Source organism: Venturia canescens, chromosome 6, assembly GCF_019457755.1.
Source record: "Venturia canescens isolate UGA chromosome 6, ASM1945775v1, whole genome shotgun sequence".
NCBI classification, from domain to species: Eukaryota; Metazoa; Arthropoda; class Insecta; order Hymenoptera; family Ichneumonidae; genus Venturia; species Venturia canescens.
Window position 1 is genome coordinate 10,360,075 of NC_057426.1, and position 27,793 is coordinate 10,387,867.

At 39.6% G+C, this 27,793-nt stretch overlaps 1 protein-coding gene across 1 annotated transcript; it reads left to right on the top strand.

The window, feature by feature from the left end:
* Positions 1–44: 44 nt before the first annotated feature.
* On the top strand, positions 45–27,696 carry LOC122411990 (lachesin-like). The gene is made up of 5 exons (XM_043421166.1): positions 45–626; positions 11,972–12,123; positions 16,535–16,745; positions 17,811–18,110; positions 19,912–27,696. Exons 1-5 carry the CDS (start codon positions 539–541, stop codon positions 20,115–20,117), a joined length of 957 nt encoding a protein of 318 aa, XP_043277101.1. The 5' UTR covers positions 45–538; the 3' UTR covers positions 20,118–27,696.
* The last annotated feature ends 97 nt before the right edge of the window (positions 27,697–27,793 follow it).

Genomic DNA, 27,793 nt, shown 5'->3' on the forward strand with positions numbered 1-27,793 from the left:
TTATCGCGGAAATAGAGGCGAGACGGAAGAAGCGGGACGAGGCTTCCGCGGGTTCAAAAGCCGAGGAACGCTTGACAAGAGCCAAAGCACGCAGAGCAGGCAGGCAGGCAGGCGAAAGAGCCCAAAGTAAAGAAGGATTTCTCGGCGAATATGTGAAAACCGTGGGAGAGTGCTTGGCCGTGGGAAGGTGTGCGAGTGTGTGATGCACGAGACTGCCGGAAGCGGAGGGCAGCGTCGTCGTTGTCGTTTTTCGGTCTCGCCAAGTGGAAGTGTCGAACATAGTTACCGGACGTCGCGGCACAACGATCGGCTTCTCATCGACTATTCCGGCATCAGGACTGTCGAGAACGTGGCCCAGGAGGATCGGACGGGTTGGATGCTATTCGGCGAGCCGGTAATACGGATGGACCGGCAAACGGTCAACTCGAGATCGCATCTTCGTTCCGTCGAGGGCAACGATCGTCGAGCCAGTTATTTCAGCGTTGATAATAATAAAAGTTATCACTGGTGGACGAGGCACTGAGATGTTAGTCGAGCCATGGTCCTTGTCGTCGCCATGAGGACTTCCTCATACATTAATTACTACGTACTCTGCCTCGTATGTTGGATTCTTCTTGGAATCACCGGTAAGACAGAATTAGGGTAAAACCATCCGCGCAATTGATCTTATCCCTTGGCTTTTATCCTCTCTCTCATAACAAGCCAAATGAAGAGTTCTCTTTCGGGGATTGAGGATTCTCCAATCTTCAACATGATAACGTGTATTTACGCGATCATTGTGGAAGATAATTACAGTGGTGGCGGCGGTGGTGGTGGTGGTGGTGGTGCTGGTGGTGGTGGTGATGGTGGTGGTAGCGATGGAGCGGTTCGGGTGCGCGAAAGAGGATGTGTACTATAACATGCTGTAAACCAAGCTCTATTATATATACTTACATGTTGTTTTATGTAGTGCGAGGGAATGTATCTGCCGGTAACACTGCTTCGAGGCAGAGTTACCTTAATGGCGTAGAAGATATCGTAAATAGATAAGGCTACGGGGATTTTCGATCAAAGTGGAACGGATTCGTAGATATTTAACTGCTCTCACGGGTAAGATTATTCATTTGAAATGGCAAGGATGAGTTTTCCATCGAGTATTCGATCGCGGATAACTGGAGGGAAATTCTTCAATACGCCTCCACGTAACGTCCAATTAACTGGGTCTCTCGATCGTCCTCCCAGCCAAAAACCATTCATTTTTGTCCGCAATTCTTCCCTCTAATCTACCTGGTACAAGGGAAGCATCGTACGATGTACTAAACCACGTCAAGTAGGATATGAACATGAGCGATAGCCGGATGCGGGATGACCACATCTGAACAGCATTGCCCAGCAGAAGGGCGCTCTTTTGCTCCTCAAATTATGCAGATCTGGCCATTTTGCTTGGCGCACAGGATAAATGGATTCTACATGAATAAGAATATATATAGGTTAACGGAACAGAGATAACGCACTTCAGCACCATCCGTAACCACAGACCATTAACCCAACACACCCCTTTCCATCAAAGATCCGTGCTCTTGTGTGAATTATCGTATTGCACGTACACGAGCCTATACATAGTGCAGAGACGTATAACATTGCCACGAAATCGATTTCTCATTGAAATTTGAGGAGGTAGATAGTTGAGAACGAGTGACAAAGCGACGGGGCCATGGGGTCAATGAATTTTCTCGTGTCCAACGATCTCGTGCCGTTTCTCCTTTTTCACTCGCTTTTTTCTCTTCTCTTCTTTGTGTTATTCTCGCTTAACGGTTGCACATATTATCATGCTAAAATTTCTATTCGTTACAACACCCCTGCAACTATTCCCTACTTTGTCACGTGTTGCGGAGCGGAAAAATGTATTTGGGCTCGCGTTTTGTGTCTGTACTCGTGTACTTTCGTTCCATGCTCGCGTGTACCAGATATTGGGCGAGAGAGTGTGAAAGAACGGAAGAGACCGAGGGAGAGAGAAAGAGCGCGAGGCAGAAAAGGAAAAAAACCGCAGAAAAGTGGGTCGGGCGCTCGGGCTATAACGCTGTGCAAGCTCCGGGGACAGTGTGCTAAGAGAGAAAAGACAAATCGATATATAGTTCCGTGATGTGAACGAACGACGGTTACAAAATCAACGAATTTACAGTTAAATTCACCAGTTCCAATTACCCTTCTTACCTTTATGATCCTTTTACAATTTTCGGATGGAATGACTGATGTTCGACAGGAAAATACCTCTCAAAGTTCCTCGTCGCGACTTAAGCTCATATTCGACGTTGAATAATTTTCCAGAGACATCGCGATGTCGAAGGAACTTCAATTATATTTTTTTCCTCATTTTTTTCTGTACTCTCGTTACTATCCTTTTTTATGAATTCGTGCTAAATGTGGGAGCGTATCTTCATCGTTTGATGAGTATAAAGTTTCCTTTGCCACTCTAATCGACGGTAGCGGTAATCAATTCGGTAAAAGCATAACGATGAAGCAGTGAAAAGCGAATGGTAGGATCGTCAAGTTCTAAAACGATATTTATTATGCCTCGTTGGACTTATAATTGAGCGGTTATGTTGGAAGTTAATCGTTCAGTAAAGTTGAGTCACTGGACAAGGTACTTGATTAATTTTTGTATGACTGTATATGAAAGCAACGTGGAATGGTCGAAGAGGCAAAGGGGTAGAAGATCGTTGGCCGACGAATTTGGGTCAGACGTACATGGCCCCGTATCTCAGTCAGAGAGAACCAGCGGGAAACGATGAAGTAGAAGGAGATGGAGGAAGAGAGAACAAAAAGGAAAACGCGCGCGGGCGAGAGGGAGGAGGACGAGAAGAGATGGATGTTGGGAATCAAGTTGGATTGATCGCGGGTAAAGATTCGATTCACCGACCACCCTAACACGTTCCTCGCTTGCCTAAAGTCAGGCAGGCGGCGAGAGTTATTTATATAAATTCCAGATGGAGAACATGCTGGCGAATGAAGAGTATAAATTGTCTTTTCGGAGATTTCCTTGAATTTTTATTGATCCATTGTTTTAATTTTAACGTGACAATTTCATTTTTTCGGCGCTGCTATTTTCAATTTTTTCATTTGAAATGGAAAATCGTGCTTCAACGCCAATCAAAATTAAATTATTCAAACATGATGTGAAAAACTTTCTCGGTAACGGTCAGCAATAAACGAGAATCAAATTATATACCAAAATAATCTGTTATTTTTATGGAATAAAGAATCCGCTTGAGATTTACATTTCGAATTCAATATTTCCAGATTATCGTAATATTAGACTGTTTATTTTGAGCAGTTTATAATTCAGTTAGTGAGAAGAATATAAGCTTGAACAACCGATAAGAGAAGTGAAACAGCACATTTGTGACTGTGCGTTATTTCAGGATTTCAAAGCAATCTCAGATCCCAACAGGAAAAAACCTGTGAAAAATTAAGTTGATATTTTCCAAAGACTTTTGTTTCATTAATATAAAAAGAAAATACGAGTGGTTGCGCGGAAATTGAGGGAAAAATAGTTGGCACCGGTCTGAAATATTATATATGTACTAGCGTATGTACATTTATATATAAAAATGGGAAAAGTGGGATCCCTGAAAAAGATTGGTACTCAAAAAACTACTTTAAGAACTCGAAGCCACTTCCAGAAGAGCTTTTCCACCAAAACTTTTTTTCCTTTTTCTCGCACGTTTTCTTCGCGTCAGCCAAAACTCTGTGTACACACGTGTAAAAATAAGTACACAAAGAACACCCTCTCAAATGCATTCGTCGTTTATTACTTGGGCGCAAAGCAATCTACTTCTGACAGCATTATGGACTCTCCAGAGTCCAGTTGAAGGGGACAGGCTGTTTGACGGTTTAGGCAAAAGTGGCAAAAAGAGGGACACTGCAGCTGAACGAAAGACACGAATATCGTGTCACAGCTCTTGAGGATCTCCGGGCTCCCCTAAGCGTGTGAAAATATCCACTGGGGTTGATTTTCTCGCGTTTACATCAGCCCTCATAATGTTTTTTTCCCTCCGTCGCTCTCCTTGTTTTCCTTCTCCGTTTCCTCACTCCCTTCCTCTTGGCCCTTTTCCTCTCGTTCATTTAGGACCCTTTTTTGCTGCCCTCGACGCTCTCGTTTTCACCTTCATCCAAACACACTGTTTTCTGTGATTGAATGGATCCTGCACGGAGTTTTTATGGGCACCGAGAGAGCAGCGTACACGTGTGCGCAGTTTCGTGAATCCCTCATGCGGTTTTATTTAGTGTGAAGAGTCATTTACAGGGATGACGAGGAAGGCGACGCCGACGTTACGCTCACCCCTTAATACTCCCTACCATTTTATTTATACACTCCAGTCTTATGTATCGATGTTCTCGCCGATGTACATTCGACGAATTTATTCGAGTTCGATAACCCAGATAAACGTCCGATGCTAACAGTGCAGAGAGGCTATAACTACGTATATATTTAATAGCAAATGCAGTTATAGCGGATGCGCGTCTCTATCACGTAAAACCTCGTATAAAACTCGAGGTACATTTAAATCATCTTAACACTTGCATTCGTATCGCTTTTTTTCTTGCCCTCTTTTAGATCGTTTGAATTTTATTGAGGAGACACACTTTACGACTTATTTTACGAGAGACGAGAAAGAATTTGAAAAAACGATATAAGAGAAAGCTCGGTACATGTAGTCGACAATGATTATTTGAGCCGGGAGTATAAAGTGCATGGAAAATTATGAGAATCGAGACATTTTAGAAACACCGATATTTATCGTTTCAATCATCAATCATCGTGAGTCCTTCTATTAAAATTTTCAAAAGTTATTCACTTCTTAATTTTCTGTCGGTCAATCAAACGACCCTTTGAATTATAAAATAGTCTTTGTAATATTGTTTACATTTCATACTCCGGAGGAATGAATTTTTGATTGAGCAGAAAGAATTATCGAGGACCGCTCCAATTGAGGTCAACGGAAATCAAATAAGCATCACGTATTTACAATAATTTGATATTGCTTCGTGTCAGATAATGAATATCTTTTAATCTAATAATCAATGAAAAAAAATATATATAAAGTTAAAAGTATGTCAATTGGAAAATAAAGAGCTCTCGCTTGTTTGGTACACGGAGAGAAAAAAATAGTAAGAATTACTATGCTGCCTGAATGAAATGAAATATTCTCATTTCCAAGTCAATTCTCCGAATGAAATTTTTTCAATTGCGTATTTTGCTGTGACAAAGGTTTAAACTGTGCTATTTTTTCCTAACATAGTTCACCAAGTAAGCGTTGTAAAATTTATGTTGACTCGATGATGAACTGTCAAGTAGAATTATCATGTCGTTTTGCTATACTTAGTGCTGTCTTCACAATTGAAATTTACCGTTGAACATAGTTAAATTTGAGGAGCTCGAAGACAAGCATCGATCATACGCCAAAAAGTGTTTAGAAATTTACTATGGTAAATAACAGAATTTCATTCGCGATTGTACGATATTATACCGGTATACGTGTGTACCGAATGTATTTATTTTGACATCACTCATCAATTTTCATCGACTCGCTTCACAAAAAATTACTACGTATGTTCGTAAGAATTAATAAATATTACCGATGTAGAACCCTACTTCTATGGCACCATAGTACTTTTTAGTGAAATTTTCTCTCCGTGTACGAATCATTACGAAAAGAGGGAGTCAGCGAGGGAGAGGGAGTGAGGGAGCAGGTTGCAAGTGCTCTTGGATCGTAAAAGTAGGACTTTACCAGTTGACTACTGTCAAATCGAGGACGCACAACTCTCGTAACGCACTTTCCGCTATTCCCTGTACACTGCAATGTGAACGGATGTACTAAAAGCATTTGCAATTAGAGAGCATTAAGGTTGTTGCTTAACATTTTTCAGGTGAATAGATGTCCATAAAAATGTTTCTATTTTTTTATGAATATCTCCTGAATGTACTGGTTCAAGGAAAATTGAGGTTACTAAACTCATTTTTGAGAAATTAAATGTCCAGGTTGAGTAAAAATGTCATTTCACTGCATCGCTTGAATATGGGACGAAGTCGTTACCTTCACACTTCACACTTTTTCGCTTATAACACTCTCATTAATGAAGAAATTCATTCGAAAAACAAGAGTTCGGATCAGGACGATATATAGAATAATTTCACTGAAAAAAGCAGATAGTTTACCGACTTAAATGACAAGAAATCGCCGAAAATATGCGATCACGATCATATCGGGTTAACTCAGACTGCGGCGTAGAAATGCGGTAACCTGCAACTACGACGCCAACGAGAGTAATTCCTCGACAGGCAGTCGTTGACAGAATAACAACAGCTGAGTACGAAGAAATTATACGCAACGTTGCCAAACTTTGTCTTTATTTCGACGCAATTTTCAATTAGCGAGAATAAATTTTCTATCAAATATTAGTGATTAAAATAATCGCTTTTCTGAATAATAATTAATATTATCATTCACACACTTGAAACTTTTCGCGTTGTTCGTCCGAATGAATAGTAATCATTCGATATCTATAAGGTGGCATTGCTAGCGTCACTCAATGTATTGAGCTTCGTCTCTAACCCCCACCCTCAAAAAAGATTTAGCAACAAGCTTAATTCCGACTGTACAAGACTGTACACTGGAACCACGGCAGGTAGAGTTTCGACATTAAGCGAGAATCGATAAAACTGGTGCTTATGAAAAATTCTATTAAGCACAAAATTCACTGGAGCTGTTTGTTTCAAACATTGGTTTATTCATTTGTATCTTCGAATGTAAGAAAAGTGCTCATTGTTTTTATGCTCGTGTATAACAGGATGGAGTTAAAAATAAAAGAGATTTTTTTTTTTCACCCGGTGGATTCGTCGAATTGAATTCATTAGAACACCATTTGCCGAAACAATGGATGGTTTAGGGAAAGACTAAAAAAATTGTTACGCCACACACATTTTTCATTGCATATACGATGTGGCTTTATTGGAGATAAAATACACTGGTCACAGGAAGGTGACGCGATGGTAGTTGATTGAACGACAACGAAAATACTTTTCGACGTGGTTAGTGCAGATAAAGGGGTTCGGGGAGGGGTGAATCTCGACGTAGAGCTTTTGTGGACGTGATAATTGGTTGAAAAAGTAAAATCGTCGACGTGTGCATGCTCGAAGTGCGTTCCCCTGCGGGAACTCGTGAATAAAAAATCACCTTTTGAATTTCACTGGAACGAGGACGATGGAGAATTTTACTACCGATGAAAACACGGACGGTACCGGATAGAACCTTTTTTCCTTTCACTCAAGAAAAAAATGTATCCTCCATGTTTTTAGTCTCTTTTATTCCAATCGTCGTGTAAATTTATTTACGCAACGTTCGTTTGAGTCGTAAAAAACGACGCTTTAGATGGCTTTATAGGAAGGCTCTTTCAGTAACTTTTGCCGCGTTTGTTATCAAAGCTTTACTTCCGCATAGCCTCGCACTCGTTCGCTTTTTCTCTTCCTTTACCATCTGTTTATCTTTTTTCACCTTGCCCTCTTTCCCCACTCGATATCCTTTTCGGCCTTTTGTTCAATTCTTATCCCCTTCTTTTTGCGTATTCTCTCGTCTTATCATCTCTCCCCTTTTTCTACCCCTTAATCCTCTCTCGAGGGAAATACGTACGTTCTTCCCGAAGAATGATAAATCCCTTTGGCTTTTATTTCCGGTGACTTCACTTCTCTCTGGATGACCAAATCATCTCACCGGAGCTTCCTGTTTAAGCTCTTTCATGATCGTTACGCTTGTACCACAATAAATTTCCGGCCATGCCATCTGCGACTTCCAAGATAATTGAGAACCTTGTGGTTTGGTAAAAACTCATTTCCGGATAAAATCTATGGCCTTTTTGTGGTCTACGAAAAAGTTCAAATTGACGAATGGTCAACGCGAATTTTTTCAAAGCTCAACAAAATCTTTTATCGCACTCATTCAATTATTTTGTTTTATTTCCCTTGCTTTACTCCTAAATTCTAATATGATAAATCGATAGTTAAATATCACGGCAAATATGACATTGAAGTTTGTAGCGAGGCTAAAATCGCCGAAAATATCAGAAAACTCGCGTCAACTACGGAGTGGTTCGATCGAATTACTCCGTAATTCAAATGCCATTTTTAAGGCGATTTCTACTGGACCTATAACGCGATTACTTGCGCATGCTCTTAATTTCGTTATCTACGATAAAATATTATTAGTCTCTGAAAAACTATCAGCACTTGCGCGATGCGTGATATCGTCGGATCTCTTTGAGCAGAAATTCTACATCAAACCCATGCAACCCACGAAGACTCCTGTAAAAGAGGCTAATTCAAATTTCGATGTCAATTAGTTGTCATTACGATATTCCATATGCTCGGAAAATTGCTCACAATTTTCTGTAATCATAGTCACAGTACTTGATGACAGAAAATATTCAATTAAGTAAATACGACGACATTGCTCGAACCGAAACTTCCAATTATTAGTGAATTTAGTCGGTGCTTTATTAATAGTAATTACTTTTGAAGACACACGTGTTGAGGTCGGTATTTTGTACAAAAATAATAGAACCCCCTTCGTCGCGATGTTTTAGAGTTCGAAACAACGATTAAGCATGAAATTGAAACTTGAAAGCTTTCAATCAAAAATGAGGCAGTTAATATGAAATCATAACATAAATGTACTTGACTCAGAGTCGCTGTCGCGACGCTAGATTATGCGGTCACGAAATGCCGTGGGGAGTTCATCGATTTATACATTTGCTGTTTCATTGATGGAAAATGAAAATATAAGAAAACTCTTTAGCCCTGAAACGATCCATGCTACGAGTGCATTTTCATTGAGGATTCGATAATGGTTTCCCTCTGATTTAGAGTAATTATTCGATCTAACTTTTTCTTTCTTTAGAGTGCAGACCGAGATAAATTAAAATTAACCGCAAATTGAAGATGAATGAATTCCAACACAGATACAATCCGAGTTCGCAGGTTCTCATGAAATCAAAATACTCCTTCCTCGATGGGTCACACAATTACTACTTACATTCAACCACTATTTATAATCGACGTTGCAAAAGTTTGGACCATAACAAAATATATGAAACTCATAATTTCACATGGAATATTAACAATCATATGAAAAGAAAAATAACTGCCGCAGAGTGTGAGAAAACTTTGTTCCATCGCTTTCCTCAGAACCCAAAAAATTGTGCGGTTGCTACGAAAACATTGATTGTGACCTGAGGACACAACAAATTCCAGTCCGAGTACAACGCCGCGGGAATAAGCCGCATTTCCATTTCGTATTATTCTAAACGTACACACCAGTACTTGGATTTACAACATTAAGGAGTTTCGGTACAAAAGTCTAAATATTAAGAAATTGATGAAATTTGGTGATAATGTTCTTCAACATCAAGTGCGAAAACACAAATTTTTTCAAAATTTTCTTCTACTTAGTTATCGAGTAATTACGCATTAAAGCAGATTTCTTATGCCCGGAATGTATACCTATATATATGGAAACGCTATGCTTATACACGTCAACTTTAGTGATCAATTACTCGATAACTGTGTAGAAGAAAAATCTTAAAAAATTTGTATTGTCAAATTTGGCACTAAAGAATATGTTCACCAAATTTTATAAAATTCTGAACTTTTTGAAATTTTTTATGCTTTTAGCATGGTTTAGCATGGCAACATTGTATCGCCTGTACCGAAACTCCTTAAAATGCGTGCGAATCGTCTGGATGTCCTAAAAATTGACAGTGTAACGATGTCGCGTAAGGATGACAACCCCCGCAACATATTATGGGCCCTAAAACTAAAAATTTCCTTTCGAATAGCGAATGAAAAGATACGTTATGGTAGCTAAAATAAAACGATACACGAACACGAGAGTGTTACAAGTGTTCCAGTCGATTGCGGTAGAAGTGAAAGAATGATGAAATGGTACAAAAGCACGAGCAGGGGGCGGCGTTAACGTTGGTGCAATGCGCGAAACGAAACGCTCCTGATCTCACACCGTGTCTGAAGAATCCTCGGACCCAGAATCCCGGGGATTAGTATCCATTTCCGCGCCCCAATAGTGTCGTACCATCTAGTAGCATCAATGTATACATATGTATATATAGACTCGTCGATATATATGTACATAAAGGCACAGAAAGACCGGAAGGAGTGGCGTGATAGGATTTACCGTGAAAAGTATGGAAGTAAAATCAAGATGTAGTATGTATACATTATGTATTCTGAAAAAGAGACGAATGAAAGAGAGTGATAGTAAGAAAGACGGAAGTGAGCAAGAAAAAGTACAGATATCTCAAATTCTGTCTCTTTCTCTTTCTCTTTCTCTCTCTCGCTCTCCTTTTCTCCTCCTTTCTTTATCTTTCCTTATATACATATATTCTGAGCTCTCTCTCTCTCTCTCTCCCTTATGCCCGCACGGAAGTAGGATTCTCCAAGTATTATTGGATTATTCCCAGACCGGATTATTCTTATTGGATGGATGCTGCTTCCAGTGGAGGCATGTTCCCGCGAGAGCACTTCCGGTACAGGCAAAATTCTATACGTATAGATGAAACGATAGAACGCAGAAGAAAGAGAGAGAGAGAGAGAGAGAGAGAGAGAGAGAGAGTGCAGAGGGGGAAAGAATAAATAGAAAGATGCTTCGGAGTGCTCCTTAAATATTTATAATCGAAGTGAAGATAAAGATAATATTAACGCTCTCCGCTTCTCTTCTTCGTGCGGTTTCGCCCGTAAGTTTTCTCGTAAAATGAATCTACCTGAAATAGAGAATCGAAATGTCTTCTGAAGCACGCGATTAAAAATACGTCGTTGATTCTCGTCCAGAGGATTTTCATAAATATACTTGAAAGGAATTATATGAGACTGGCGGAGAACAGATTCCATTTAATCCTCGACGCCGATTCGATCTCCGGAGCGAGAGACTCCGGGGAGTTTGGATCAAGTACGTTCGAACTTATGTTCAGACCACTCACCGATTTTATTGTATTACTGAGCGATTCAATCGCGCTCTTCCCGACCGGGCTTTCCCGTTCAGCCCTGTTTTAATAATGACACGAAGCTCAACATTGATCGATCGAACCGTTAAATTGAATTTAATAAAAAAGTCTTTTACGGAAAAAATAATTATCCGTTAATCACTCACTCAAGTTTTCATGAAATTTTCTCCCTTCGAGATCTGTTGGAAATAATATTCGCTCGCCATCGTTATTTTCTCTTCGTGACCGGGCAAAAAGGGATTTAATTTGGCACCGACATTCCAAAGAATCAGCTGTCATTGTGACATTTCAGAACACTCGGAATAACTTTGTTCGTTCAACGTTCATTACATTGACTTTTATTTCAGAAACCCAAGGAATTTATCGCCCAGTAGAATACCATTGACTTATGAATCAGTTCCGTTTTTTTCCCTAGATTGCAAAATCGGGTTGATCGAGTCAGTGATGACGGACGAGTGGCTACGACCCGCCGATCCAGTTAGAAAGTTCGTTTCTTAAAAATTGCAGAATTCGCCACGTCGCATGTCAAGTCAGACGACATAAAAAAGGGTCGACCCTTGAAGCTCTGTGCCCCGGCACGAGAGCCTCGTGGGTCAACAAAAAAGCATTTTTCTAATTGGTCGTAACGTCGCTCGTGTATTTTTTTCTTGTTTCTGTAACACTTGCAATACGTTTACGCCTGCACGATGCACCGCGAGGGTTTTACTGAGTATTGACTTACAATTAGCGAAATGTAAAAAGTTGCGAAGAACCGAAAGTGTTACGTTGAATTTCTACAGTTAAAAAAATATGGGCGACAAACATTATTGGAGTGGATGCAGAAATAAAAGTATTGCAACCTCTGTGCCATATTCGAGCGAAGCGCCCCGGTGCCAACGCCGTATTCTTACTCTCAATAATTATTCAATATTTATTTTCGCAGGGGTGAGCACGAGATCGCACTCGTTGGTGAAAAGATACACAGGCATCTATCCAGGCCCATACTTCGACTCGAACAATCCGGAAAACTTTACCGCCCAGCTTGGCACCCACGCTTTCTTGCCTTGCAAAGTGCGCCAGCTTGGAAATAAATCGGTGATTATACTATATCAAACGATAATACTTTCTCGAATATATTCATGTAAAATATACACATATTTCAAAAATAGATATCAGAAAGCCCTAAAACCTTACCATGTTTCGTGCCACCATATTTTCCTCGTCCCTTTTCAACCTCATTTTTCTCTCCATACTATATTTTTTATTTCCTCCTCTATTCCTTCATGTAATCTTGAAATCTATTAAACGGGATAGAAATATGTAGTAAGCTACAAATCTGTACTCGCGGGGACAAGTGCGAAATTAAGTAGAACAAACGTTCAGCATCGCATTTGAATATATCCCTCCGGATATACTAGAAAAGTTTCATCACTTTGGTCATGTTGGTTGTGGTTTTCTTTCGCCAGTTTCTGGCAAAACTTGAAGAAAAATATTTCCTTTTGTACTGTTTCGTGCCACGTGGACATTTTCTATTTACTCGAGGTACAGTTTAACACAAATGTATAGACATACGAATCTGAGTATACTCGTATATGCGGAGTGGCGACTCGCTTCGCGATAACAGTGGTTAGGATAAAGCGAGGGTGCGATAGGGGATATTCTTATGTCTAGAGGTATAGCGGCGTCGGTCAAGTGGTCTTCGAAAGAGAGAGAGAGAGAGAGAGGCTTGAGATAAGAGCGTGAGCTCTCTGCTCGCTCTTGTCCCTCGAAAAAAGGAAGACGGTAAAGAGGGAGTAGCTGGGGGCATGAAAGTGGGGGGGAGAAAACGAGACAGACGTCCGAAAACAAAGAAAGGGAGATTTGGAGATAGGAGAAAATCGGTGGAGACGAGAGTCAAAGAAAGGAAGGATATAAAAACAGAAAGAGAAAAGATATGAGAACGAGCGAAAAGGGGATGAGAGAACGACTAAAGAGAGAGCGGGAGACGAGGAAAGAGACGAATAGAGGAAAATGAAGAAACGGAGAGTGAGCCCGACGTCTTAGAAAGCGGTTTTATGATGACGAACGAAATTACGAGGTCATCGGCAATGTCCAGGATCCTCGGAATATTGTCTGACTATCACCCTGATAAGTAGAAACAACCCCGTCTGATCAGACCGGCTCTGTGCCATCGCCGCCAACACTATAAAAGTTCGTATCCGTGCACGAATTTTTGTATATGGTAAAACGCGATGGTATTGGAGCCACGAAAGGTCGCACGAGTTCGTATACATCTATCCACATCAGCCTGCCACAGGGACCAATAATCCTGGTCAGCTGTGTGTGCTGAGCTATAATCTAGGATATTCCCGCAATCGTTCGACCACTCCTTCATTTCCTATCAAACTGGGTCATCGGTTACAGCCGAGAGAATAATTTTGTGAAATTCAATTCACATGAATATATATCGAGATCCTTATAAATATATATTTATATATATATTCTGTGTATTCGTATATAATATGTGAATAAATACGCATATATGTATGTATAAAGTAATATTCCTAACCGATACCCGTGGCGGGATATCAGATGAAATCGCGCGTCAACAAAGTGGCAGTATGACTTTCTCGATAGCCCAAAATATTGTCCCGGATTTTAGGTCATCTTTACCAAAATAATCACGAGTTATCTATCAGTAATTGACCTACTCGGTGTCGGACAATTTGCTGACCAATTTTATTGATGAATTAGGTTTCAAGGGATATTGGGACAGCATTTAACGGTTGGAACTTTAAACCTCTCGGTTAGGTCGATATTGATTTTATACTCGATTGTTGGTACCCATTTATGGTCTTTTTTACTGGTTGAACTTTTCCATTACTCGTTGGATTAGATCGTGAGCTCGGACGCAATGCTCGAACGAGTATAACGAATCATCTATCACGTGATCAAACATCGTAGCGAATGCCAATTTTCCCTCTTTTTCGTGAAAAACGAGTTTCAGTTGTGGGTACGATCGAACAGTTTGCTTGGATGAAAGTTTAGAAATTTCCACGATCGATCCACAGGGAGAGGGGGGAGAATTCGTTTGTATAATTTCGTTGAATTTACGAAAAAGACTCCTGCCAGACCTCAAACTGTTGAAAATTGAGTTACGTTTCAATGAGATTTTAAATAAAAACAAACTTTTCGAAAGACAGAAAGAGTGAAGGAGATATTTGCAAATAATTCTCTAATTTTCCACGGGCAATCTGGAAGCTTTTACTCCAAATTCCGAATGTACGCGTCCGATGCTTTTTAGTCGTTGGAACGCAGCTCTTTTTGATAGTGCAATCGATTTCCACGCGATAAACTCGTGCAAACCAATATCCTCTTTTCTTCCAGAGAGTATCGCATCCACAGAGAAAGAGAGAGAGAGACAAAGAGAGATCGGATGACCTCCTCGTGAAACTTTAGTCGATCGATTTTCCAGGGCGCCGTTGGAGTAATATAGGGCATTGAGCTCTTGGATACTGTTGAGAAACACGAGCAGCGTGAATCGCAAATTTTTTTATTATCATTCCACGCAAAGCTTTGAAAGTGTTGAGAGGAAGGGAGAAAGGGAGAGAGGGAGTGCGAGAAAAGGGTGAAAGATTGGAATGGACCCACATGGGCTTTTTTACGTGGTAAAGAGTCGTGAAATTAATTTTCATGAGGCACAAATGGAAAAAAAATGTGAGAGAAGGCTCGCTGTCCTTCTTCGTCCTTTCTGCTTTATTTTTCTCCCTCGCTTTCTCTCTCGTTCCCGCGCTTTGCCTCCAAAGGCACAAAAGAAAAGCTCCGAGTGAAATTGGGACTTTGGCCAATGCTTTTCCGTCTCTTTCCTTCTTTCTGCGCCGTTACAGGTTATAGTTGGCAAAGCTGTAAAAACTTTTACCGCAAAGACCTCTCTCATGGCCTGTCCGTCGCCCTGACGGACTCCCTCAAACTTATCTCATCTCTTTTACTTCTTTCTTCTCGCTTCTCTTAATTTCCATAGCAGCCCAATTTATTATTCAAAAGGCAAGGCTACGTCGCGATCTATTTATTCCACAACTATTTTGACGTTGTTAGAAAATACCATTTTTCAGCCCCCAAGAATATCCGTATAATTTCATAATTAACCGCGCCAATTATTCGAGCTATTGTTAATCAAATTATTTGATCAATCCATCATCCCTCATTTTTTCCCTCATGCCCCTCATATTTTCATGCCCCAAGCCACTTTCTGATTATCCCTCTGCAAGGAGTTGGATCTCGAAAAGTCATCGCGAACCCTGAAAATGAAGGAGATTGCCAGAGTGCTTCACAGATCCTTGTACACACTACTACTGTGAATATACACGAGTAATTGGAGCACGAAACTTTGCTTGGTGCTTGGTGAAACTTTTATTACGACCGACCTGGAATATCGCGTGTGAATTTTGTTCCTTTGATTTCCGTGCTCTCGCTGTCTTTCTCCATCTCTCCCTCTCCATTTCTCTCTCTCTCTCTCTCTCTCTCTTCGGTGCTCTCTTTGAGTGTGCGTAAAAGCAGCTATTTTTCAAAATCTTTTTCATCAACGACATGAAACTTAACACCATTTTTTACTTTATTCTCTACCCATACAATAAATTAACGTCCAAATGATAAAAGCGTTTTTAGATCGCGTGTTTTATTAACTGCAGATAATATATTTCCTCAGCCTACATTAATTATGTTCGCTTCCCTCTATCCTTCTCCTTCTCGTTCCCGAAAGGAAATCGTGACGAACTGCGATTAACTTAAGTATCGAAGCATAATTCAATTCACAGTCGACACATTCCGTTACCGTTCCGAAGCGCAGGATGCCATGGATTGTCCAGGATTCGTGTTTTTTTTTTCTCTCTCTCTTTTTTTTTCTACTCATATTTAATTTTGATGACACAATTACAGTCTAAATAGAATTTTTATTCATCAACTCGGTTTTATGGTTATATAACTAATGTATATTAATTTATGTATATACGCGACTGACCTTTACGCAGTAACGAGAAAATTTAGTGCTCGACTTCGGCAAAGTATCCGGTGGCACGCAAATTATAATAATCAGTACGGTGGTACAGCCGGAGTAATATATGTGTAATACTTGATATAAACACACACTTGTGGTTATAATAATATGTATATATGTATGTACAGTACATACGTATACGATTACATGGAGCATTCAACGGTATCTTGGTCTATAATTAAATGTGTACGGTAGATCGTACAAGCACGTTAATCCTCGAGTACAACCCTTCCCAAAGAGTGTAATTAACGCTCCGTTTTTTTATTAATATTCTGTAGAACACCCTGCACCCTTGCCTCGACTCGGAACTATTTTTAACTTGAAAACACACGTAGCATGTTCTCCGATTGCAGTTCTTCATAAATGAGAAACGTTTCACTGCAACAAGAACGAGAGGAATATTCTCATCTCTGCTTCCTCGTAATTATTGGTTCTATAATGTTTTTTTATTTTCTCTTTATTTTCGACACAAAGGTGTCATGGATCAGGAAGAAGGACGCTCACATTCTCTCAGTTGATAGAGTCATGTTCATCGCTGACGAGCGATTCCAGGCGATTTTCGTCGAAGGCTCCGAAACGTGGACCTTACAAGTTAAATACGTACAGGCGAGGGACGAGGGCGATTACGAGTGTCAAATTTCGACCGAACCCAAAACGAGCCACTTTGTGCATCTCAACGTCGTTGGTGAGTAATATTTTCTCATTTTTGTCTGCTCAAATTTATGCAGAAAATGAACAGATATTTCTAACGGCGTTTTTACTGGAATGGGAAAAACACTTTTCTGAATATTCGATTCTTTTAAGGTCGCTCATGCACGATACGATTTTCTTCAGAAAGTCTTGAAATTTACTCAGCTTGAATGGCTAGTCGACTCACACGCATACCAAATTTTAAAGGTTCCGTCTTATTTATTTAGAGGTTTTTAGGTCTTATTTAATTAGGTTGTTTAGATAAACGTCCTTAAATGTGAAGAAAAACACACAGGAGTATAGGGACTATGCGTAAAAAGTCGTTTGTCTTTCCATATTACGAATGAACGCTTATCCTTACACAGAGTTTAAGAAAAAGTACACCATAACAATGAAGTATATAATGAAGGTTTGGAAAAAATTTGAGAGGATTGTTTTGCTAGCAATAAAGATGTATTACGTTAAAGATTGAACGAAATTGGTAACGAGCACTCGTATAACCTCACATTCGTTTATTTCGGCACTTCGTTTCTTCTGGGCTTGAGCTCTCTAAAGCGATTTTTGACATAAAAAACTATAGTATTTTCGCCAGGGACGAATGAAATTGCGGATTCTCAATCGGTGATGGATCCGCGTTCAATTAATGGCTTGTAATTTCATTCGCCAAAAACATAAGTGGGAAAAAATGTATTTGCTATTCTGAATAAATAACTCTGACATTAATTTAAAGTGATTACATCTTTATCTTTAATTAAAGAATAAAAAATGATCTAATTTAAACACCCAAAATAAAAATTCGCATCATCGTTGTAACGACAACAGCAAAATGACATAAAGCTCCGAGAAGACGGCAAATATCAATAAAATCACATGGAAATTGATGACGAGCAGAAGTTTATGAAAATATTCGAAAATACAAAATTGAGATGAGCTTCCGTATGAATAAATTGACAAATGATCTCAATTCCCCCCGAATAATAACGTTACTCGCCTCGTTATTGAAATGTTAAAAGATCATTGGTACAACGACTACATTATAAAATGATTTATGAATTGACAGTGCCAAAGGTCGAGATAGTGGGTGATCGAGACAGGTACGTAAGAACCGGGAGCACGGTTTCCCTCAGATGCGTAATAAATCAGTCACTCGAGGCGCCGTCGTACGTTTTTTGGTATCACAAGGGTGATCGAGTTTTGAGCGACCATTATGGCAAACTTGACATTCATCCGGTGACGAGAACCGAGACAGGCTTCGATAGTAGCCTCGTTATTCACAACGCGAGGCCGGAAGACTCGGGGAATTACACGTGCAGTCCTAGCAATCTTGACAGTGCGAGTGTCACCCTCCACGTTCTTAATGGTGAGTAGAAAATAAATGGAAGCTCGTTTTTTTCCTTCAAAACTTATGTAACAACAAAAAGGAAAAATATTCGGTGAAAAACAGCTTTTTTGGGGGGACGGAGGTGCGAGGAATCGATATCAATGTGTTGGACGATAGGGAAGTTGAGAATTCTCCGTGGGGACGCGGACGGCGGTTAAAAATTTAGTCTATTCAGCCAACGTATATTTATTTCTGTAGAGTAATATCCAACAAAAAAGCAATCAAGTTTGGAAGCTCTCGAGAGTTTATACGTCATAACGTGCGTTAATATTCCACAATTACTCCAGAAAATTATGAAGTAAATCACAGTGAAAACAAATATGATGCACCGGGACGTGGAAACAAGGTTGAATATTGTGTTTATTGCCAATTACCAAGTTTTTTCAAAGCTTCAAACGCCACGTAGCTGCACGTGATTCCTCGGTATAAAGCTCTTTGAAAAATGTTACGCTCTGTGAGCATTGAAAAGAATGATAAAATTTTTATTGGAAACCCGATATGTCTCTCATTAATTTTAACTTGAAAGAGACACTGACGTGAATTTTTCGTGACGTAAAACTGAAAATAATTATCGAATTTTTATGAAATATTCGATATTATTCTCTCGCTATTTTTTTAATAAAATTATGAAGTGCGTGTCACAAATTGTGCTTTTTTCACGATACTTTTTCATAGCCTGTCGCGATATTATAACGCGAGATTCGAATTTACTAGTCAATTTGGTGAGAGTTTTTTCCGTTTGTCCCAATTAACCATTCGTTTTGGGCTGCGACTTTCACAATCCCGTTTTTTGTTTGGCATTTTTTCATAAATACCGCATCGAACTCGCGCACTCACGCATCGCGACGCCCGCCGCGACGAGAACCTCTCAATACTTTTCTTTCCGATATTTTTCTTAGAAGAAGGAAACCATCCTACGTTGTTCGGTTTAAAAATTTTTCGTTTGCGATATTTCGTTCGTTTTTGCCGGAAGAGAGAGGACCATTCCCTTCCGACTCGTTTAATGATCCTGAAAGTTTGATAAGGGATAAGAGACAAGGTAACAGAAGAAAATAAATTGAGCTTCGAAGTTGCTCGACCGCGCCGGTCTTTCGGATTAATTAAATCATTGTTAAATTATATAACTTCAATAATAAGGAACTGTATGAAGTTGGCCTAAAAAAATTTTGTTGGTTCATCTGCTGGGTAACTCGAATGTGGGAAACCATAACGAATCGCGATTATTCGATTGAATGTAATTGTTTTCGCACAAATTAAGGAAGGAATGGACCTGAGAAATAGAATTTTCTTCATTTGAATAAAACTCACGTAAAAATGAAAACCATATTCGTGTATTATTGAAAAAATTGCATTGTAATTCTTCTAAAATTCAATCGACACGTTTCTCGTTTTTGTTTTGCACTTGCTCCTCTTAAGTTGTTCGAATTCACGCGTAACGCTACGTCGGCGATACATGAAAAGAAAGCATTCGAAAAATCTTCTTTGCGTCGAAGTAATATAAAAATCATCATTTCTGTAGGAGATAGAAATGATTTTTTTGCATCCCCTCATTTGAATTTTTGTTGTGTACAGATTTCCACTCGACAATCCTCAATGAGCTGAGGACAAAAAATGCCAGAGAAGGCGTTTGCTCGTTGCAGGAAAATACGCAAAAGTCTTCAATGCAGTTCAATGCAATATAAAAAAATGTTCAACCCTTTAAATCCTGTTGGTTTTCATAATATCTATAATGTAAAGATTTCGCCAGATAAAAGCTGATTAATCAAATTTCATTACGTAGGCGAGCATCCGGCAGCCATTCAAAGAGGGATAAGCGCAGCGCCAGGTGGTTGTCGGGCTCTCTGGTGGTTAGCAGGCTCCGTCAGTTTGTCGTCGAATCATGGACGACGCGTATTCGTTCTCGCCGTATTAATGTCACTGGTGCTCTTCACCTATCAGAAATCGGTGCGTCTCGCTTACAGCGCTGATTTGCCGATCGTGCGATAATCATCATGACCTCGATGTCACGATGTCCTGGTATTCAGGAGAATTGGGAAAAGACGTCGCTGCGCGTCATCGAATGGTGCTGGAAAATCGCTGGAAGCAAGTGGAAAGGTCGAAGAAAAAAGCACTGAACAACGCTCGGGTGAAAAGAGCAAAGATACTACACGAGTGTTGTTCGCTCTCGACGAAAGAGAAGCGAATAACAAAGATGCACAACCGAGGACACTGTTGCACGAGTTATGAGGCCTCGAATAGCGTTCGAATACTTCATGAAAATCCAGAGCAGTTTAACATCTCTGGAAAACAATACTTCAGACTCGCAGATCATTATTTATCAATGAAATTTATACTGGTTCATTATCTTGCGATCTCTTTCCATCCACGAGTCCACAAGATTCGTGCTGAACTATGACGAACAAGACGTCCACTTGTCTCTGAGTGAAACAGAGAATAAAAAAAGAGCGAGAGAGAGAGAGAGAGAGAGCGTGAGAATGCATGATAGAAATTGAAAAAATGTAAGGAATGGAAAGTTGATGGAGCAACCATCGCGCCTCGGTTTCCCACTCTCCAAATGAATTTCCTACGCATTAAACTTTGTTTTTGTTCTTCCTCGTCCAGCTTTAGTTTTCATACCCATGATAATTGACGGAAAGAAAAATACACTGATGCTTTCGATTGTTTCAGACAAAAAATCAATCGCGGTAACCACCACGTTTTCTCGCATTGTTAATACGATTGAATTGCTAATTTTCCGTCCCCTTTGTGGTATCGATATTGCGGAGGTTAAAACTCAACCCGATAAATAAAAAGCATATTATTTCGATTCGTGTTTTCCGTCAAATACTCGCTCGTTCTCGTGTTACTGATTTTTATATAAACTCTCCACCGATCTTATCAGCTTCCTGAATAATTTTACGTTCAATAAACCCCCGAGATAACGTTTGACCGCCTGAAAATACGTGATCGATCTTCAGCGAATGTAATAGCCACTAAGCGCGGTGATAATGTTACGAAAATAATGACGAATGATTAGACGAAGAAAAATTGTGACGACGAAAGTTTCGAGGATTGCGCAGTTCCTTGGAGGACGATTAATCTAATGACGGTTTCGGAACAACAAGAAAAATTGCACTTCAACGTCCTGTCTAATTTGCTTTTCTGTACCGGGTCAAAAGGTTAAAAACTGAAGATAAAAATCTCCGTTTCTTGTTTCGCAATGTACAAAAATCAATAATCGTTTTTTCTTGTGGAAACTCGTAGGAATTTCCTTCTTCAAAAGATGAGCTGTTCGATCTACGATCAGGTTAAATGTTTCTCCCAGAAAGTGAAGCACGGAACGAGAAACAACTTGAAAGTGTGTATTTAAATCGAGATATGAAAAGATTTATATTTTCCTCAAAAGGCGTCGAGAAACTGCAATCCGAGGGTGTGTATTTAAATCCGAAGACAGTACGATCCGGCCGTTAGAAATAAGGGTAAAAGATATTTTTGATTGTATCAAGATGGTTTATTGAGCTCGAAAATTCAGTTGTTCGAGAGTCCAAAAGTGAGCCATAGAAAAAGATTGGGGTCGCTTTTCCGTAGCTCTCCGAATCGAATTCGTTCGTTATCCGAAAGATACGAGATCGCGATGAGCCATGAAGAATCAAGCACGAAAGCGGAAATTCAATGAAACTTTTGAAGGAAGAAAAAGAATGGGGAAAAAAGCTCGGAGGAGAAAACTCGCTCCCGGAACTCTTGAACGTGAATTTTCTAGCTGGTTGTTTGCGTGCAAGCGATATGAAGGAACGTGAACGAACCGTGGCATTGATTTTGCTATTAGGCGGGTCGAGCTTCCGGTTAAACCCCCGGGGCATTTCAATTCAACCACATTTTTCAGCCTCCCCTTCCCTTGCCTTTATAAGAGGGTGCTTCGAAGACGCGACCTGCAAAGCAGCCCGGAGTTCTACCAATGTTCTTCGGGCTAATTTGCCCCTTTCTCCCCCTCCGTGCCCCGGCGCCTCAGCTAAATATAAAGCCAAGCAACGCTCGGAAAAGACCAACGGTGTATTATGACGATAAGGGGCGTCGGAGCAGCTGGAAATTTGATTACAGACCGGTCTGTTCGAGAAACTCGTATCTATCCTTCATTGCACGGAGACTATTCTTCATTCTCGAGTAATATAGGACGACAGGTAGAGCTAACGAATATCCGACCAGGGGAAAAACCACGTAACAACTCAAACATTGATTTTACCATCGATTTCATTGAATTCTTCAATCAGCACTTTCCTCCTTTCCGCCTTTCGTCGACTATTTTGACTGACGTCTCCGAACGTGCAATTTATAGTTTTTAATAGTGAAATCTCAATCACGACTGTATTGTTGCCGAGGAATTTTGAATGATCGTGTCGAAAGGAAACTAACTTCTCAACTGCCTAATAATGAAAAATCTTGTGAAAAAGAAATGACACGATTTTTGTAGAGAAATTCAATCGCTGTTTTATTTTTTATCTTATGATATACATTTCTTGAAGTTCCATCATTTTCTCAAGTAAAAAATTCCTCATTCGACTCACGCTTTTGTCAACGTAATGAGTACTCGCGAGGTTATCCTCGAGGATAACAAAGTAGACGAGACAAAATCGCTAGAAGTCACAAGCAGCCGACGAAAAAAAGTGGAATGGAAGAGGTTGAAACAATAAAAGTTACGGTTCCCCCCGCACGGAGGGAGGGTGGGTGATCGTGAACGAGAATTCCGTCAATGTTCCACGAATATTCGATTTCCGTGTCATATACGTGGAATGTATACGTACTAGAGCTATGATCGTGACGTTTTATCGACGCTCGAGGCTAAATCGAAATTTTCTGTGGCCCGTTGAGCGTTCATCTGCCCTCAACCAATGATATCAAAACCTAGAAACGAATTCGAAGAAGAATGGAAAAACTACGAATGAATAAGAGCAAAAAAGGCTTTCCGGGGACGGCCAATAACGAATCCATGGATCGTCAAAGTCTTCCTCGATAGAATTGAAACTTGTTCGATCAAGGTATATTATTATATATGTAGCCAAAAAGGAAGATCGTTGACGGCAGATCTTGAAAAAATTAATTAGAAAAAAGCGGATATCGTAATAGTGTACGCAGTCGACTTCCACAGTCAGGTGCCCCTCGTCTCGACTGGTTTCAAAATAATCTCAACTCGAGATTGAAAAAAAATAACTAAAAATAAAAAGAAAATAAAGGAGGGCTAACCGACGATGATCCACCCTCGAGACGGCGGGCAACAAAAGTGGTCGAAGATAATTCTCCAGTTGAATATTGATTGCGTACACTTTGAGAAATAAAGAGAGCGAAAAAATGCAACTCGTTCTATTGACTCGGAATCACTCAATAAATTCGTTCGCCAAATTACGAAATATTTATAAATATGCATAAATTCACGCGCGAACACACGAGTCAATATTATTGAAAGGAAAGAAAATAACTATATCTATACATCTATATAAATATACATCGCTTATGACAAAAGAATAATTATTGATGACAAGCAAAAATTAGCTAAATGTTATTTACTGTTGATTCTTTCGCGGGCGTCCGATTTCCTGCGGCACAAATGAATTTTATATTCCAAAATATACTGTCGTATCCGCAGATACGAATGGAGTATACGAAAGAATATAAACGTGTTCGCACGGTCATCGCATTCGGCGTGAGAGAAATTTTTCTCTGTTGACATTACCCTCTTGATTTCTGTATTGAACAAGTTTCAGCTCTCACGATTAATAAACGAGGAGACTTGTGGTCGAGGTGGTTATTTTTATTCCTCATTCATGAAAGATCGATCTCGAAGATCGCGGAATAAAGAATAATAATTCGTTCGCCTTTTCAGTTGTTGTTGCGTACTGCTGGGAATAATTCATGATAAAATTTTAACAAATAAAAGTTTATCGGGAAATGGAAATCGAGTTGATCTTACATGATCGAAGTGGGAGAAGTTCCGCACGAGTGGGCAAAAAACACTATACGAAACGATATTAGAATTACCTACGGATTCATGTGATTGTCTGTAAATAAATAGTATGTAAAATGACATAATGTTAATTATGATATGCCGTACGTGTTTAAATTAATAAAATTTAACAAACGAGAAACAGCCAGAAAATCATGAGAAAAAATAAAAAAACAAAAAAAAAAAAAACAAACAAACACACACACACACACTCAAACAGTTACTGTGTAATTTACGTAAGTGAGAGAGCAAAAAATAAAGGATGGACGGAAATAAATAACGAAACAAGTCGACACGGTGAATACTGAAATGAAAATAACGAAGCATAATACCGCACACTCGGTAATGATTGTCTGGCCGCCTGTGCTAACCGATTCGTAAATACCACGTTTGCGTAACTGTGCGTGATTTGAGCAAGCTTGACAGTGAAAAATTCACTGAACTTTCTAGCCGTTTTCAAAGGAGAACAATTCAATCGTTCTACAACGAAATTATTCAGCTTCCACGGCATAAATCATTCGAATGTATTCGAGCAACGATAATATCAATTCGACGTATGAAATTATTTAGAGAATTGGAAAATTGTGCTTGATCTGCAAATGTAAATTAATTGCACCATTGGCAGAAAACTTCTGGATTTACATTTTTTTGATAATTTCATCATTTTCGAAGACTAGCATTGTTTGTTTCTCAAAGGATCATAAGGGAAATAGAAAAAATGGGAAATGCAAAAGAAAAGGGGGAAATACAAAACTTTTTGAATGACGATAAATCGTCTGAGCAAACACGATCAAGGGTAGCACGGGCAGGCCACACGCCATAGATGTAACACTAATTAACGCCGTAGCGTAAGTGAAAAACTAAGGGTTTAATTAACAGAACCGAAAAAGGGAAAAAATCCATTCGATGATACGAATGAGTATTGTCCGATGAATATTAACCAGCGGGATTAAGACAAGGAGAATAAATTACACGGATCGAAAGAAAGATAAGTGCGAAATAAGGAAGAAAAAAGTGAAGAGAAGGAATTTGAATGAGAAGGGAAGAGAAAAAGAGGTTCGTTGGACTGACGCTTTGAACGCGTTGGTCGAATGACAACAACTTTAATGTGAAAAAGGGGCGACAGGGACCTTGCTCTATATATTTTTTTTGCAACTTTCTTATCTCGCTCGGGGCCGTTAGGAGGGAAGAACGTTCGCGAGGAAAAGGCCTTTCCCCGCTCTCTCACCATCGTCAAAATCATTTTCTCCGTTTCGGACTAACCGAGAGAACAAAAGAGAGACAGAGAGAGAGAGAAAAAAATGGCCCCGTCGCGCGAAAAACGAAAGTCAACGACGTCCTCGTCGCTCCTTTGACAGAAGATGAAAAAAAACAGAAAAAATAATTAAAATGGGAGCGAGAGAAAAAAGAGATAACATTCGCCTAGAGATAATTGGTAGTGAGCATTGAAATTTTGTACCAATGTCTATTGTAGTAATTAAGTGTCGCGCATTTGATTTGTCATTTTTCTTTCGAAATATGCACGATTCCCATACGCGTATGCGTTTCAAATGCTGTTATGTGTTTCATCTTTCATTTCACGATTTACAATTTTTCCAGTCATTTTTTTTCTCTCCATTATATTCTTTCTAATGAGAAAAAAATAATAATTCAAAAGAGATCATGTGCCCTCGGTCCCGAGTGTTGCCGCAGGACCGACGTTTCAACGACCCCCGAAAAAAAAAAAAAACCAACGAACAAACAAATGAACGATCGAAATCACCAAATTATCATATCGCTTCCTGCGGGATTCTCGGGACTTTGCGCAGAGATTGTATATTCGTCGCGTCCAATTCAATCGCGATACTAATTGTAATTAAACGAGTTAAAAAAAAAAAAAATCACGACAATGATGACGACGCTCTGCCTATACTTTGTGAAATAAAAATAAACTTGAACCTCGACGAGTGCTGGCCGAAAAAAAAAATAAAAACTGTCTCGTATAGCGGAAAAAAAGTGCGAAAAATGGACAAAAATCAATCGAAATTGAATAATTGAGAAGGAAACATTTCTGTCTTTTTCGAACAGACTGGTTTTCCGGCACGCACATGTACGAGCTTCGATGGGCTGTGTAGGCTGTGTGAATCATCAAACTATTAGAAAACAAAAGAATAAGCAAAGAATAAAATTCATTTGAGGAGAGATTCAAAGGAAGATAAATGTTCGCATCGTCTACGGATAATAATGGTTGCGTTCACTAGCGATTGGTCTAATTAATCGTTGAACCGAGATTCGTCCACTGATTCGAACGTTCGATGATAATACGATTTTACTTTCATTCGCAATTTCAAATGTTTCCTCATCACTGTTCCACAATTGAATCAAGATCAACGAAAAACGCACTCGATAGTTTCTGCTATTAAAAATCCTTTTTCACCGTGAATTATATTCCTGTGGAAGATGCTTATAAAATGTAAAACAAAAGGAATAAAAGAGACTCGTTAATATACGCGAACGAAGCATTGTCGAGCGAGCGAATAAGGGGACATCGCGAAAGACTCAAACCTCGGAACTTGCCTCGTCTCACGGATTCTCGAAAAGATATTTGAAAGAAGAGAAACCCAAACATACTTTAACTCAGAAAGATAAATCTTCCGAAAAATTCTGAACGAATATGTTAGTAAATACAGCACTATCGAATCCGCGAGATGATGCTTAGACGAGCGAGGACGAAATAAATCATGATAATACCGCGAATAAGTGTATGTGCGAGTGCGTGCTAAGTTTGTGAGTTCGAATGTGGCAGTGCGATTGGATCCGGCGAGAGATTGACTTATATATATATAATGGAAAAATGTAATACGTGTGAATGAAACAAGGCAAAAGTGTAATCTTCGTGTATGAATGAGTGTGTAACGACTTTGAGAGAACGGGGGGAAAAAATACAGGAATACCCCGATCATGGATTCGCAATTTTAAGACAATTCGTTACCGACATTCGTACGCATAAGTTCAACCTCGGTTCTACAGAGACAAAGAGTGAAAAGTAGAAGCGAGAACCTACACACGGTCACGAACACATACACAGGCGCACACACACACACGCGCGCGCGCGCGCATAAGCGAACATGAGACACGTATACATGAGAAAACTGACGAAACCTCTTCGTTTATAATTCGCTCGACGGGGCTTCCGAAAATCCCAACGCGAGGAGACTCGATCCCTCGTGTACTCGAAAGCGCAGCTTTTTTCCAATTTTTCTTTTTCCTCCGAAGCTGACACTTTTGTCTCTCATCTCGCGAGATTCAAAGCGGAAGTCTCGTCGACTGATTCTACAAGATTGCAAAGTTCTCGTCCGCGTACTCTTTACAAACGAGAAGAAAATAAGAACAAAAAAGGGGAAGAAACAACGACGCGACACGAACGCTTCGTTGACAACTATTGTGGCAGGGGCGGCGTGGAATGAAGAAAAACATAAAATAAAATAAAAATAAAAATAAAAGTGAAACCCCGCTCTATGTGTGTAAGAACCATAAAGCTTAATGAAGAGCATTATACTATGAAACTTACGGGATACTAAATAAAAGTAAGCCAAACCGTTGAGAAATTCACTAAACGTCGATACCAATCTTCATCCCTGATTTTGCTCCACCCCAACATTTATTCAAATTTTGGTCTTCACTGGTCTGCTTCGATTAAACGATTATT

Coding starts and splice junctions, on each gene's coding strand:
- LOC122411990 (XM_043421166.1), top strand. CDS start 539: ATGGTCCTTGTCGTCGCCATGAGGACTTCCTCATACATTAATTACTAC. Junction 627..11,971: donor GATTCTTCTTGGAATCACCG/GTAAGACAGAAT, acceptor TTATTTTCGCAG/GGGTGAGCACGAGATCGCAC. Junction 18,111..19,911: donor CACCCTCCACGTTCTTAATG/GTGAGTAGAAAA, acceptor TTCATTACGTAG/GCGAGCATCCGGCAGCCATT.